Below are 11,064 nucleotides of genomic sequence, written 5' to 3' on the forward strand. Positions count from 1 at the left end.
CATTCCTGTGAATTTTTAATGATGCTTAAAATAACTTAAGAATGAGTTAGAGCTTCTTCCAATTTTTATGAACTTTAAATTCTCTGAAGAAATAATTAATTCTTCCATATGAAAACACTGACAGTGAGGTGATTTTTGGCTAGATCAGACCCCAGGTAATGGTCTGGAGCTTATATGAAGTCTCTCAGTTCATAGTGCCTATAAAATAACTGACATTTCCAGGCAGTTGAATTGGATGATCCCTGTGGGTCCTTTCAGCTGAAATATTCAGATTCTCTCTTACACAATAGAAGTAAATCAGTAAAAATGTCAAACCAGAAAGACCTGAAATATTCCATTAAAACTGCAAGACCTTTATTTGTCTTTGTGGCTTTAAAGCTTGTGACTTTGTTATGAAATAAATAAAGCCAATAATAGAGTAATCTCAGTTTAAAAACAGCTGCTCCGTTCTCTCTCAAGTGGTTGTCTATTTTTGTTTGTAATGATCCTTAAAAATGCAGTCCCATGCTTAGTCAAAAATATATTCTCAGTGAGAAAACCAAATTTATTTACCTCTAACTGCTTTGTTTTTCATTGGGCAGGTTCTGGTGAAGCCTCATCCCTTGCCATAGAAAGGGAGACATAGCAGTGTGAAAACACAGTGGTGTAAAGCTGGATCAGAAAGGTCAGTGCTTCTTTCTCTACTTGCCTCAAAACCACTGCTCTGCAGGGAGTGGGGGTGGTTTTGGACAGGTTTGGGCTTTAGCAGAACAATATTTCTCCAGCTTGCCCAAAAATCCCTTGTTCAAGGGGCCCTAAAAGGAAGCAGAGGCTCTCAGTGGCCCTCAGCTGCTGCTGGCACAGGTCACACCAGAGCCACCAGCTCTGTGTGGAGGGGAGGACACAAACCCTGCAGCTCCTCTGGAAAACATGGCAGGAACGACTGCTGCACTGACTTGTGCAGTGACAAGAAGGGAAATCTGTGCAGGGATCCACGGGAGGTGTGGGACGGTGCAGGTGCAGTCTTAAACTGAAGCTGAGAGCAGCCAAGCTGCAGCTGGGAATGAATACAAGGAAGTGCCTTGTAATGCCACATCAGCTGTCACTCTCTTCTCCAGGCTTTCTCTCCCCCTGGAAAAGGTGGGTCCCACAACAGCTGATGCTGGCTGGGGCAGGTGCTGCTTCCAGAACATTCCCTGCTCTGCCACCTGTTCTGACTTGGAGAACAGGGGACACGTCGTGCCACAGGAACTGCAGGCAGTGAGGAGGACACAGTGTCCTGTTTTCCCAGGGGAATGTAACTGACCGAGATTCCAGGAGCATCCTCTGCTGTCCCACTTGCAGGAGGTGGAATTGTCAGATGGAATTTGCCCCTCTCTGTTCCAAGGCAGTCAGTAACTGTGGTGTGGCAGAGCACTGCAATCCATGCCTGGCTCCCCTGGCAGACAGGGCCCCTCCACACTGCTGTCAATGGGCTTCTGGCACGTTGTAGGAGCCCATTTTGTTCCCCAGAGTGTTTTTCTGTCAGTGGTGAGGGCTGCATCCTGCATTCCACCAGGCCAGGCAAGTCATTCTTCGTGGCTTTAGAACCACTCCCAAAGCCCAGATCAGCCCTTGATCGCTCATCACAGCAGTGCTATAGTTGCACTTTTTTATTTCTTTAAATTTCAGCTTCCCTCTCAGGAGCCAACATCCCTTCTCTTGGCAAGCACTTCAGTTTCGAGGGGCAGAAAACAGGTGGATCTTCAAGATGAGAAAACATCCTGAAGTATTGTCTGATGGGAATCTGCATTCTAGAGTGCTTCTCCAGAAATCCTGCTGTCCAGATGTCCCAAGGCTTTATAAGTTTAAGTTACAGAGTTAACAGAACAATTTTACAGAGTGATTCTGGCCAATCTTCTTTGGCCTGCTCTCTTTATTTTATAAATACTATATATTTTTTATTCAAAATGGGTAAAAATGTTGATGCTAGTGCACTTCCAAAGGCCTTTTCATTTTGCAAACATCAGGGACTTGAGTTCTTGAAATTCTTCCAAGCCATAATATTCTTGGGAATGGTTATTTATTTTGAGGCTGATTCTCCAACCTTCTCTGACAAGTGGTATTTTCTGTGTTCAAATTCTGAGTCAGTTCAGCTCAATGCAAGACAGACCCAGTTAAATCTGGCACTAAATTGGTAGTTGAATGTAAGAGTGTTGAAAGCAAAAGTGCTGAACATGCACATGTACATGTGCAGCTGTGAAGGAAAATAAAATACTCACATTGCCAGTATCAAGATTCAAGAATATTGTGGCCATAGATTTTTTTAAAAAACTTTTTTTAGGAGGGTGTTATTGTCTCAGAGTTTGGATTATCATGCTCTTTGCCCAATCCTACTTGCAGGTACCTAAAATGCAAAAGGGAACTTCAGACAGTCCAGTTTGCATTAATTCCTAGGGCTAAAATACCCACTCATTCCTGGATCAGTGTTTGATGGAACTTTGTGTGTTCATGGAGTCAGAAAGGAAGATGAGAATTCGAAATGTGCACTGGAACTCCACCAGTTGTGTTTGGAGTTTACACCCCACAGGGGTGGGGTGAACCCCAAAATGCTGAAGACACAATGATATATTGAATTTGTTCAGACTTCTTCCCAGCTCAGTGCACTGACTGGTTTCAGGGCTTTCTGCACTAAGAGGTGATCAGATTTGTTTCTGCGTTTTGCTGCATTTACAGTCAAAGAGGTGTATTCCTGGTTTTGTTCTGGGGAGTGGAACTGAGATTTGGCTGGCTGGATTAGGGACATTTTTCTAGACCTGAGTCCTTTTATTTAATCTGCATGATTCAGCCCAGTCCATCATTCTTGTTTGAATTAGGTGCATGCTAAAAGTATTGGTGTACTGCCTCTAAGATCATTTAGTACCATTTTCTATCCCATTTTTGTGTTTGTTTATCAGCCCACTGGTGTTGACAGTGACTACAGGAGCAGCTGTGCGTGTCAGGAGAAAGGACCTGATGAGTGAGTTTGGTGATGAGGGCTTTGTACAGGCCAAACTCCTTTTTCCCCTGTTCCTCTGCTGCTGCTGCCACGGGGAATCTGTGAGACAGGAGAGCGTTGCAGAGATTCCTTCCCTAAGAGTAGGTGTTTAACTCCTGGTAGATCTGTGCCCTGTGGGCAGGAATTTTGTCTCTCAGCCTCTGCAGTTTGTGTGGAGCAGGCAGTGCTGACCTCTCTGCAACGCCTCACTGCTGAATTTGGTTGTGAAGGGGCCAAGGCGGGCTGGCCCAGGTTTGTGTGGGTTTGTGTCTCTCCTCAGGGTGGCCCTGAACACTGAAAATCCTGCTTCAGCCACCTGAGCCCCATCTGTTGAGTGGCTCTGTCACCAAATGGCTGCTGAGTGCTGGAAGTGTTTTTCCTGTCAATCTAAAGCTGCATTTCTAATGTAAATCTGGTGTTGGGCCTTGTGCTGTGTGTGATGAAAGGTGGCAGCTGAATTAATCACCTCATTCCTTGCAAAATGTGCTCCAGAGGGGGAGCTTGAGAGGATGATGGCAGCTAAACACAACGGGAATTTAGCACCTACAGAGGTGCTATTTGTGCCTTTAAAAACTTTAAATTCCTTGTATATAAAACCAGGAAGATGATTTGGTGACTTTCTGTTTCATTCTGTTAGCTGAAGTGTATTTTTCCAGAGCTGTGTGGATTTACAGGAGTTTTCTGAGCAGGTTCTTGTGCCCTTCCTGGGTTTGGTTCTGGTTACAGCCCTGCCATTATTTGAGTTACTCCTGTGCAAGGCAGCAGCAGCAGAGCTGCCCATGAGCTGTGCAGGAGCTCCCCTGCCTGCTCCTGCTGCTGCACTGCTCATTAGGGAGTACAGAAAATCAGTTTTGTCTTCTGATACCAAGCCAGATACCTTTATGATAGCACAGGTACCCAGCTGAGATTGAGAAACAGTTTTAAATGTTTCCAAGTAACTTTTATTCAGTCACTTTCCTTGCAATTAGTTATGGTCAACTCTTTCCTTTCCTTCAATGCAGCTCAGCCTCCTGTGGTTTTAACAAACTCTTGTCCAGGTAGAAACAATACAAAGTTTTATCACTTCAGAGCCACTTCCCATCAATATCCATACATCAAATGCTGGAAAGCTTCATGAAATGTGAAACAAACCCAAACGTTGTGTAAAATGAGGCAGAACGAAATGGGAAAAACCCACTTGTCTGAGTGAGCAGCTCCATTTTGTTCCCTTCTGCTCACGTAAGGTGATATCCTTATGTTACCCCGGCCTTTGTCCTGTTTATGCTGAGTAAATGCACTGGAAAACAGAAGTTTCTCAGGCTGCTGTGGTCACTGCTGCAGGTGACAAAAGAGAGAATATTCAGCCCAGTGCGTGGTAGTTTTTTTTAACCTGCACATGGCTCTTTCAGGGGTACAACCCACTGCAGCACCTCCTTTGTTTTCCATGCCCTGATCCTCATCCAGAGGCTCTCCGCCATCAGCACTGACCGTAAGGGCTGTTGTATCAAACCTCTCCCCTACCTGCACCCTCCATCCCAACATTTCAGGAGTGGCACTCATCCCACCATCACCAAGGATACTGCAGCTCTGGGAGCTGGCCAGTGATTCCAGTTCATCCTGTGTGTATCTCACACTGCCAGTGCTGCTGTCCCAGCATTCCAGGTACACTCTGAGCCCTCCGTGTGCCAGGAGCAGCCAAAGTGTTCCCACTGGGATTGGCACCATGTGGTGTTCACTGCCAGTGTCTGGGTGTGTGCTGTAAATGCAGTTACAGTCAAAGAACCTGGAGAATCGTTAAGGTTTGAGTCTCGGTTCCGATGCTGATGTCAGTTGTGTGACTGGGGGGGGTTGTGAAGGTCTTGAACTCCAGCCTGGAGCAGTGTGGAGGCAGCAAGGGAACTGTCTTGACCCCATCCAGGGGCTGTTTTCTCTGCTTAGCACTGGATCTACACTAAGCTTTCTCAGCTAGGAGCAACCTTCCCAAGTGATGTCACCACTGGAAAGGAGGGAACACTTTTGTTGGACTTTACTGTGATGCCTCCAGTGTTATTGCTCTACTCCTGCATTCATCCTCTAAAATAACTGACCACTAACAGCCACCCCCTCATCTCTCCCCCTTCTCTCCCACTTACATTCAGGTACAAAAACCCAGACAGAACATCATATTGATGTTCCTCTGTGTGGAATTAGGAGTCCTAAGTCCAGTCCTGGCCAAGGAACCAGGGCTTGTGCAACCCTCGCTGCACTGCCAGGTTTCTCTTGCTGAGTTGGAACAGTTTTCAGAGTAGGATAATCTTGTTTTCCTTTAGGCAGGGAGCAGTACTGTATGTCTGAGGAGGCTGCACCCAGTGTGTGTGGGGTGCAGTCACTGGTGAGTGACTGGTGAGAATCAGGAAGCTTCCTAATCGCACTATGCAATGAATGTTTGCTTCCTGGGATAAACAGGAATGGGATTCAGCAAAATCCACGCCAGCTGCAGCTCTGTAGCTCTATATGCTGGTCTGGACTGAAAGCACAACTTGATGCATAAAGTCTGTAATGTGATATGAATGTAAAATGTCAAGGGGAAAAAATCTAAAAATTACTATTTTTTCCCTGAATTTAGCTATGAAGAGTGATGTGCTGAGCTGTTCTCAGGGCCCCTGCATCCTACAGAGCAGTGACTGTGTGCTGAGCAGTTACTCTGTGCAGAGTTGGTGCACTCGTGGAAGGGTTTAATTAGCAGGTGAAGGAGGCACTGCTGACCTTGTGTATTAAGCCAGAATTAATTAACTCAAAAGGGTCACACTTTCATTTCAGTGACTCCTGTGGTACAGATTTTTGAAATGGATCCATAGTACTTGAAAATACCTCAATTTTATTGATATTTTTTCCAATTCTATCAGCTTCTGCTTTGTTCCAGAACACTTGCAAACCTAAACTCGTTCTGAACAGATCAGTGAAGGCATTTGCATGGCAGAGGGGCTGTTTTCATTCCCAGCCTGGTCTGTCAGACCCTGCACTGGCTCTGCCATGGGCTCTTCCTGCCTAGTGCTGCATACCCTACCCTGGTCACAAACACTGAGCTCACACCCACTGCTGCAGGGTTTTAGTCTCTTGTCCTTTTTCCATCCCACTTTGAGTCTTCCCTCTTCTTCCTGAACATACAGTTAAATATTTTCAGCTTTGAGCTGCTTGTGCTGGTTTTTTGGATACTGTGAAGGTGAGTAGGTGTCATTTTATGCAGCTGTGCCACGTATTTTATTTGTAATTAATCTCGCTGTTTGTCAGGTATTGGTTTGTGGTTCCCATAATCAGGGCCAGCTGGCCTTGCTTTTAGAGCAGGATCCCACTTCCTGCATTTTCTCTTTCCTAAAAGCCTCATTTCTTCATTCTCCAGCTTCCATTTGGGATGTAAACCTTGTGAAATAAAATGTAAGTTTACATTTTAAATACAAGCCTGTAAGTTGCTCATGCCTGCATGCTCTTTCAAATACTACTTTTTTCTGTATGAGATTTTAGGATTTACAGCAGCATTTGTAAAACTTTAGTGGGTAACAGCCACTCTTAAAAAAAAAAAATGAAGTTATATTAAGGAGAGGGGAAAAAATCCACAACCAAAAAAAGAAATCCAACAGAAAGGACAAAGGGATCATCTCTGCTTCTTATTCCAGCTGTGCTTGAAAAGCAGTGCCTGCTTGCATCCAGTGCTGGTGTCAAACAGCCCATGGAACACACAGGTATCTGACCTGAAGGCTTCCCTGCTGTTCCAGTACTTCCTGAAGCACTTCCTTGAATTAAGCCTTGGACTAAATCCCACGGGAAGCCTGGAACCCAATGAAATTGGCCCCCCCCTCTCCTTTCTAACCTGGGGAAGGTGTGTGCTGCCCATCTCAGCACCTCCCTCTGTAAAAGAAACAGAAGCCCAAAGGATTCTTGAAAATGTTGGTGTATTATTCCCCTCCCCTGTCTTTTCTGAAGGATCCGGGAGCCTCCACGATGTGTCCAGGAGAGAACTCCCTCAGCATCTGGAATGCTGCTGATGTAAGGAACTGCTGGGCTGGTGCAGGTGACCTTCCCTGGGAGGAAGGAGGGACAAGGTTGTAACTAAGAGCTGCTGTGAGGAGCTGGAACCTCTTGTTCCACTGTTCTGATTTAGCTCCATCCTTCTTTGGAATTAACTACACTATGGAGGAGCTTCCTGCTGTAGTCACTGCCTGACGAAACAGAGCTACCCCAGAGTGATTCCACATCCATTGTTGGAGCAGGGAGCTTTGGGTTAGGAACATAGGAAGTAGAAAAGCTCTTGTTATTTTATAAATTTATAATCTGCCTGCTCAGATGGCTGGTCCTCATCTGAAAATGCTCTTTGTGGTGCAAGTGGGTCCCTCAAAGATAGAAGTGACCTAAATCTCAGGATCAGAGAATGGCAGAGCTGTGGTGTCGTCAATGTCAGGAGGAGGGTTTAACTTCCTCCCAGAAAAGCCAGGGGGTTTCACGTGCTGGAGCTTTTCCTGGCAGGAAACTGGGGCTGGAGCAGAACACCCACTGCAGGGGCTGCTGTGGGTCAGAGGGCTCCCTTTGGGAGCTCCCTCTGGGCCGGGATCAGTGCTCCCATTGCATCCCGATGGAGCTGACGGAATTGGGAAACAGCAGCAATCCCACTGGAGTGGTTTGTAACTGCATCCAGCTGCTTTTTAGGAACCCAGTGTGGCCTGGGGCTGCCAGTTGCTCCAGCCAGCACTGCTCTGTGCAGCCACTCAGCTGGGTGGCTTAACACACATCCCTCACCCCCAATTCAATAGGAAGTGATTATTTTCCAAGGAATGTCACACAGGGATTGCTGCCCACCTTTGGGGTATTGTGTTCAGGAGTTTAATGCTGCTGCTGCTGGCATTGAGACTTTTGATATCAAATCGGTTTTTACAAAAGCTTTGGATACTTGTTTTTACTGTCGGACCAGTGTTCTGACTATGCTGATGCTCTGTGCAGTTTCACTGGCATTTTCCAAGTGTTTGTATGGTTTCTACAGCTGAATATCCTGTATGTTCTGCTTTGTTGTTTTTTTATTATGGTTTATACTGTACTGCAGGCAAGGACTGCATTAAAACCATTTTTGGCTAATTCATTAGATTTGTGAATGGTTATTTCCTGTGCTCAGGTTAAACATTCCCTTTCTGGAAGTGTTACACAACTTTAATTAATTGGAATTACTGCTTGGAACAGGGAAGGTTCTTTATCTGTGACAAAAAGATTCACTAAATGCTGGCATTGGTGGGGGCAGCCCAGATCTCAGCACTCCACTCACCTGATGAGAGGTAAGAAGGGACTTGAGAGAACATTCCTTAATCCTGCAATTGTAAAATACGGATATATTTTAAAATAATAATGGTCTATATTGTATTTATGGATTTTCCCAAAGTTACAGTAAGGGGAGGTACTGGCCAGCTGGATATGGTGTACTTGGTGCCAGGGGATTTAAAGCCAAAGCAGGAAGGGATTTGGCTGCAGATTGATGTTTAATGGGACCCATACAGTGAGTGCCTTGAGGCTTTGGAAAGGCTGCTGAGCCCTGAGGGCCACACTTCTCTCCTGGCCCTGGTGCTCTGTGAACAGCACTAGAAATCAAGTTCAGCTTTTTGCTGCAGTTTTCCTCTCATTAAAAGAGTTGGTGAGACTGATCCAGCCACAAGTTTTGTCTCTTAGAACTCCCAAGTTCTGTATGTATAGAATTTCCACAGGCAGGGCTGCTCCCACCCCCAATTCCCACCCAGTCTGCACCTGTGCTGCAACAGGAATCTTCTTGATTCAGGACCCTTGAGCAAGACAACCAGGGGTGTTTCACTATTTGAGAATAATGTTTGCAGAGCAAAATTCCAAGAGTTGTATCATTGGTTCTTGGCCACCAGCTCAAGACCAAAATGCCCTCTGGCTGCTCAGGAGGACATTGAGATCCAAGGGCACCCCTAGATTTGGAAGCACTGGGAGTGGCTGTAGATGGAGTGATGCCAAGTGACCCCAGAAATGAAGGACACTCCCTTGGGGTTTAGTTGGGTTTATTTTGCTCTTGCAGGCGGCCATGGACAGGCTGGAGAAGAATAAATAAGTTAAAGCAGAGTGTGGTAATTATAGAGCCCCAACATGGAGATGCTTGACTGTGTAGCCAGAGTGCTCTGTCACTGTACCTGATCCCTGTTCAGGCCAGCACTAACCTAAGTTAGTTGGCCAAAAATGTTTTTAAACATGCCCTCGACCAACTCAAAAGTAATAAAACGTAGAAAAAACCTCTTGTAATGCCATAGAGTCATATCCAGTTGTTCCAAGAGTGTCAGTCTGTCCCAAAATACTTCTGTCCAAAGTGTGTTGGTGCAACAGGATGCACTTCTGTAGTTAAAATGGTGATTTCTGGGAATTCCTGGATGATGGATTTGGCACCTTTGAAGAGACAGCAAAGGCAATAATGATTACAGTGCTTCAGCCCATGTCAAATTGTGATCAGCAGCATTCCAAAGGTAAGCCAGGCTCTGTGCTTCTGTCTCCAGTTCCTGTTCCTGCCTTTGCTAACCATCTATGAGTAAAACTTCCTGACTTTACGGGATTGCTTTTTCAGGTTTTCTTTGGATTTTCCTTTCCCATACACACATACTCCAAATCAAGTGGTTACAGGCTGCTCTGCAGTTCAGCTGAGCTTTCTGATAGCGATTTCTGCCATGGCCACTTTCTAATACAACACACAAGATCCTCTTTCCTCCTCCAGAGAAGCAGATGTTCCCCATTTAGATCCCCTTTTACCTTTAACCTGCAGCCAGGCCTGTTCTGTTGCTCCATTCAGCTCCCACTCCTGGTTGTTCTGGTGCTGGACCAACCCCCACATTCCACGGTCCAGAACAGCACCTGGCCTGGCATTGCTCTGTGAGCCATGGACCTGGCAGTGCTGCAAACTCCTGCTTTTAGGAATTCTCTCCCATTTGCAGTTTTGCCATTCAGTCCCCTCCTCACTGCCCACACCAAACATGGCGCTGTTTGCTCAGTTTTACAATTCAGCCAAAAAACCCCAAACCTGCTCTGCCTTGCCTGTGCTATGTGTGACTGATGTCACTGTCCCCACCAGACACTCCTGTGCTCACTCCTGTGCCCCTCACACTCACCGTGAGGTGTGGAGAAGAGGCTGAGCAGGATGATGACGCTGGGCTGGACCCCATGTTCCACAAGCACTTTGACAGCCTCAATGACCGTGTTCCCAGTACCTGAGAGGGCAAAGAGGGAGAGGGTTTAGGGGCTTGTCCCCTGGTTGATGAATTGTCCTAAGCTGTCCAAGAATACCCGTGGTAACTTTGGTGTGACTGATTGGTGATTCAGTCCTTTCCTACTGGAAAGGCATCACCTCTGCATGTACTCCGTGTAGAAAATGTTGTTCTCCTAATGGCAGAACTTGGACTGGAAAAGTAACCTCATCCCAACAAACTCCTTTTAATATTAATCTAGAAATGTCTCAGACTAAGAAAACATAGTTTGAGTCTTTTCCCATGGTAAAATTCATATAATTCTATTTATATCCAGTCTTAATCTGGGCCTTTCTCCCAAATGCAGCCATGCCCAAAGGATTTGCTCTGCATTCACACTGGTGCAGCTGAGTAATGTGTGTCCTGGCACAGCCTGATAAATTCCCTCCTCTGTCACCTAAACCAAGCAGAAAACCCAATCAAAGCCCCTGAAATGTGGAAATTTTCCTTTCAATGCGGGCACTCGGCGTTCAGAGGAGGCTGGCTGTCCGTGCTGGTGGCAGACACTCACTCAGGATTGGGTACATGAGCAGCACTTTCCTCCTGTAGATGTCTGGGGGGAACTTGGCGTAGTACACTTTGGCTCGCTGGGTCTCCTCGTCGCTCTGGATCAGGATTTTCCCGATGCGGATGGATCTGCAGCAGTCCCGCAGGCCCTGTTCCATCGCCTCCCCTCCAAGGAGCAGCACAAACACAGCACCAGGTGGTGACACACTGACAAAGGGCTCAGGGGCGAGGGGCTGCAGTGGAAGGGACAGTCCCAAAGGGACAGGCCCACCCCCGTGCAGGTGAACGCTTGTAAGCACTAAAACACTTGAAGCTCTTTCC

The 11,064-nt window shown here is 46.3% G+C and overlaps 2 protein-coding genes across 2 annotated transcripts in view; one reads left to right on the forward strand and one right to left on the reverse strand.

The window, feature by feature from the left end:
* The window catches only part of ZDHHC15 (zinc finger DHHC-type containing 15), a 188,560-nt gene extending 180,479 nt beyond the window's left edge, over window positions 1-8,081 (forward strand). The window contains exons 10-11 of the mRNA XM_017737499.1: window positions 582-664; window positions 1,651-8,081. Coding sequence (XP_017592988.1) covers window positions 582-625 — 44 coding nt within the window. The 3' untranslated portion in view covers window positions 626-664; window positions 1,651-8,081. The remainder of the gene's footprint in view (window positions 1-581; window positions 665-1,650) is intronic.
* Window positions 8,082-8,992: 911 nt separating this feature from the next.
* The window catches only part of UPRT (uracil phosphoribosyltransferase homolog), a 15,662-nt gene continuing 13,590 nt past the window's right edge, over window positions 8,993-11,064 (reverse strand). Inside the window, exons 6-8 of the mRNA XM_017737569.1 lie at window positions 10,748-10,909; window positions 10,102-10,200; window positions 8,993-9,388 (exon numbers count right to left, since the gene is read on the reverse strand). Coding sequence (XP_017593058.1) covers window positions 9,282-9,388; window positions 10,102-10,200; window positions 10,748-10,909 — 368 coding nt within the window. The 3' untranslated portion in view covers window positions 8,993-9,281. The remainder of the gene's footprint in view (window positions 9,389-10,101; window positions 10,201-10,747; window positions 10,910-11,064) is intronic.

The sequence above is a fragment of the Corvus brachyrhynchos genome, unplaced genomic scaffold (assembly GCF_000691975.1).
Source record: "Corvus brachyrhynchos isolate BGI_N302 unplaced genomic scaffold, ASM69197v1 scaffold346, whole genome shotgun sequence".
Taxonomy (NCBI): Eukaryota; Metazoa; Chordata; class Aves; order Passeriformes; family Corvidae; genus Corvus; species Corvus brachyrhynchos.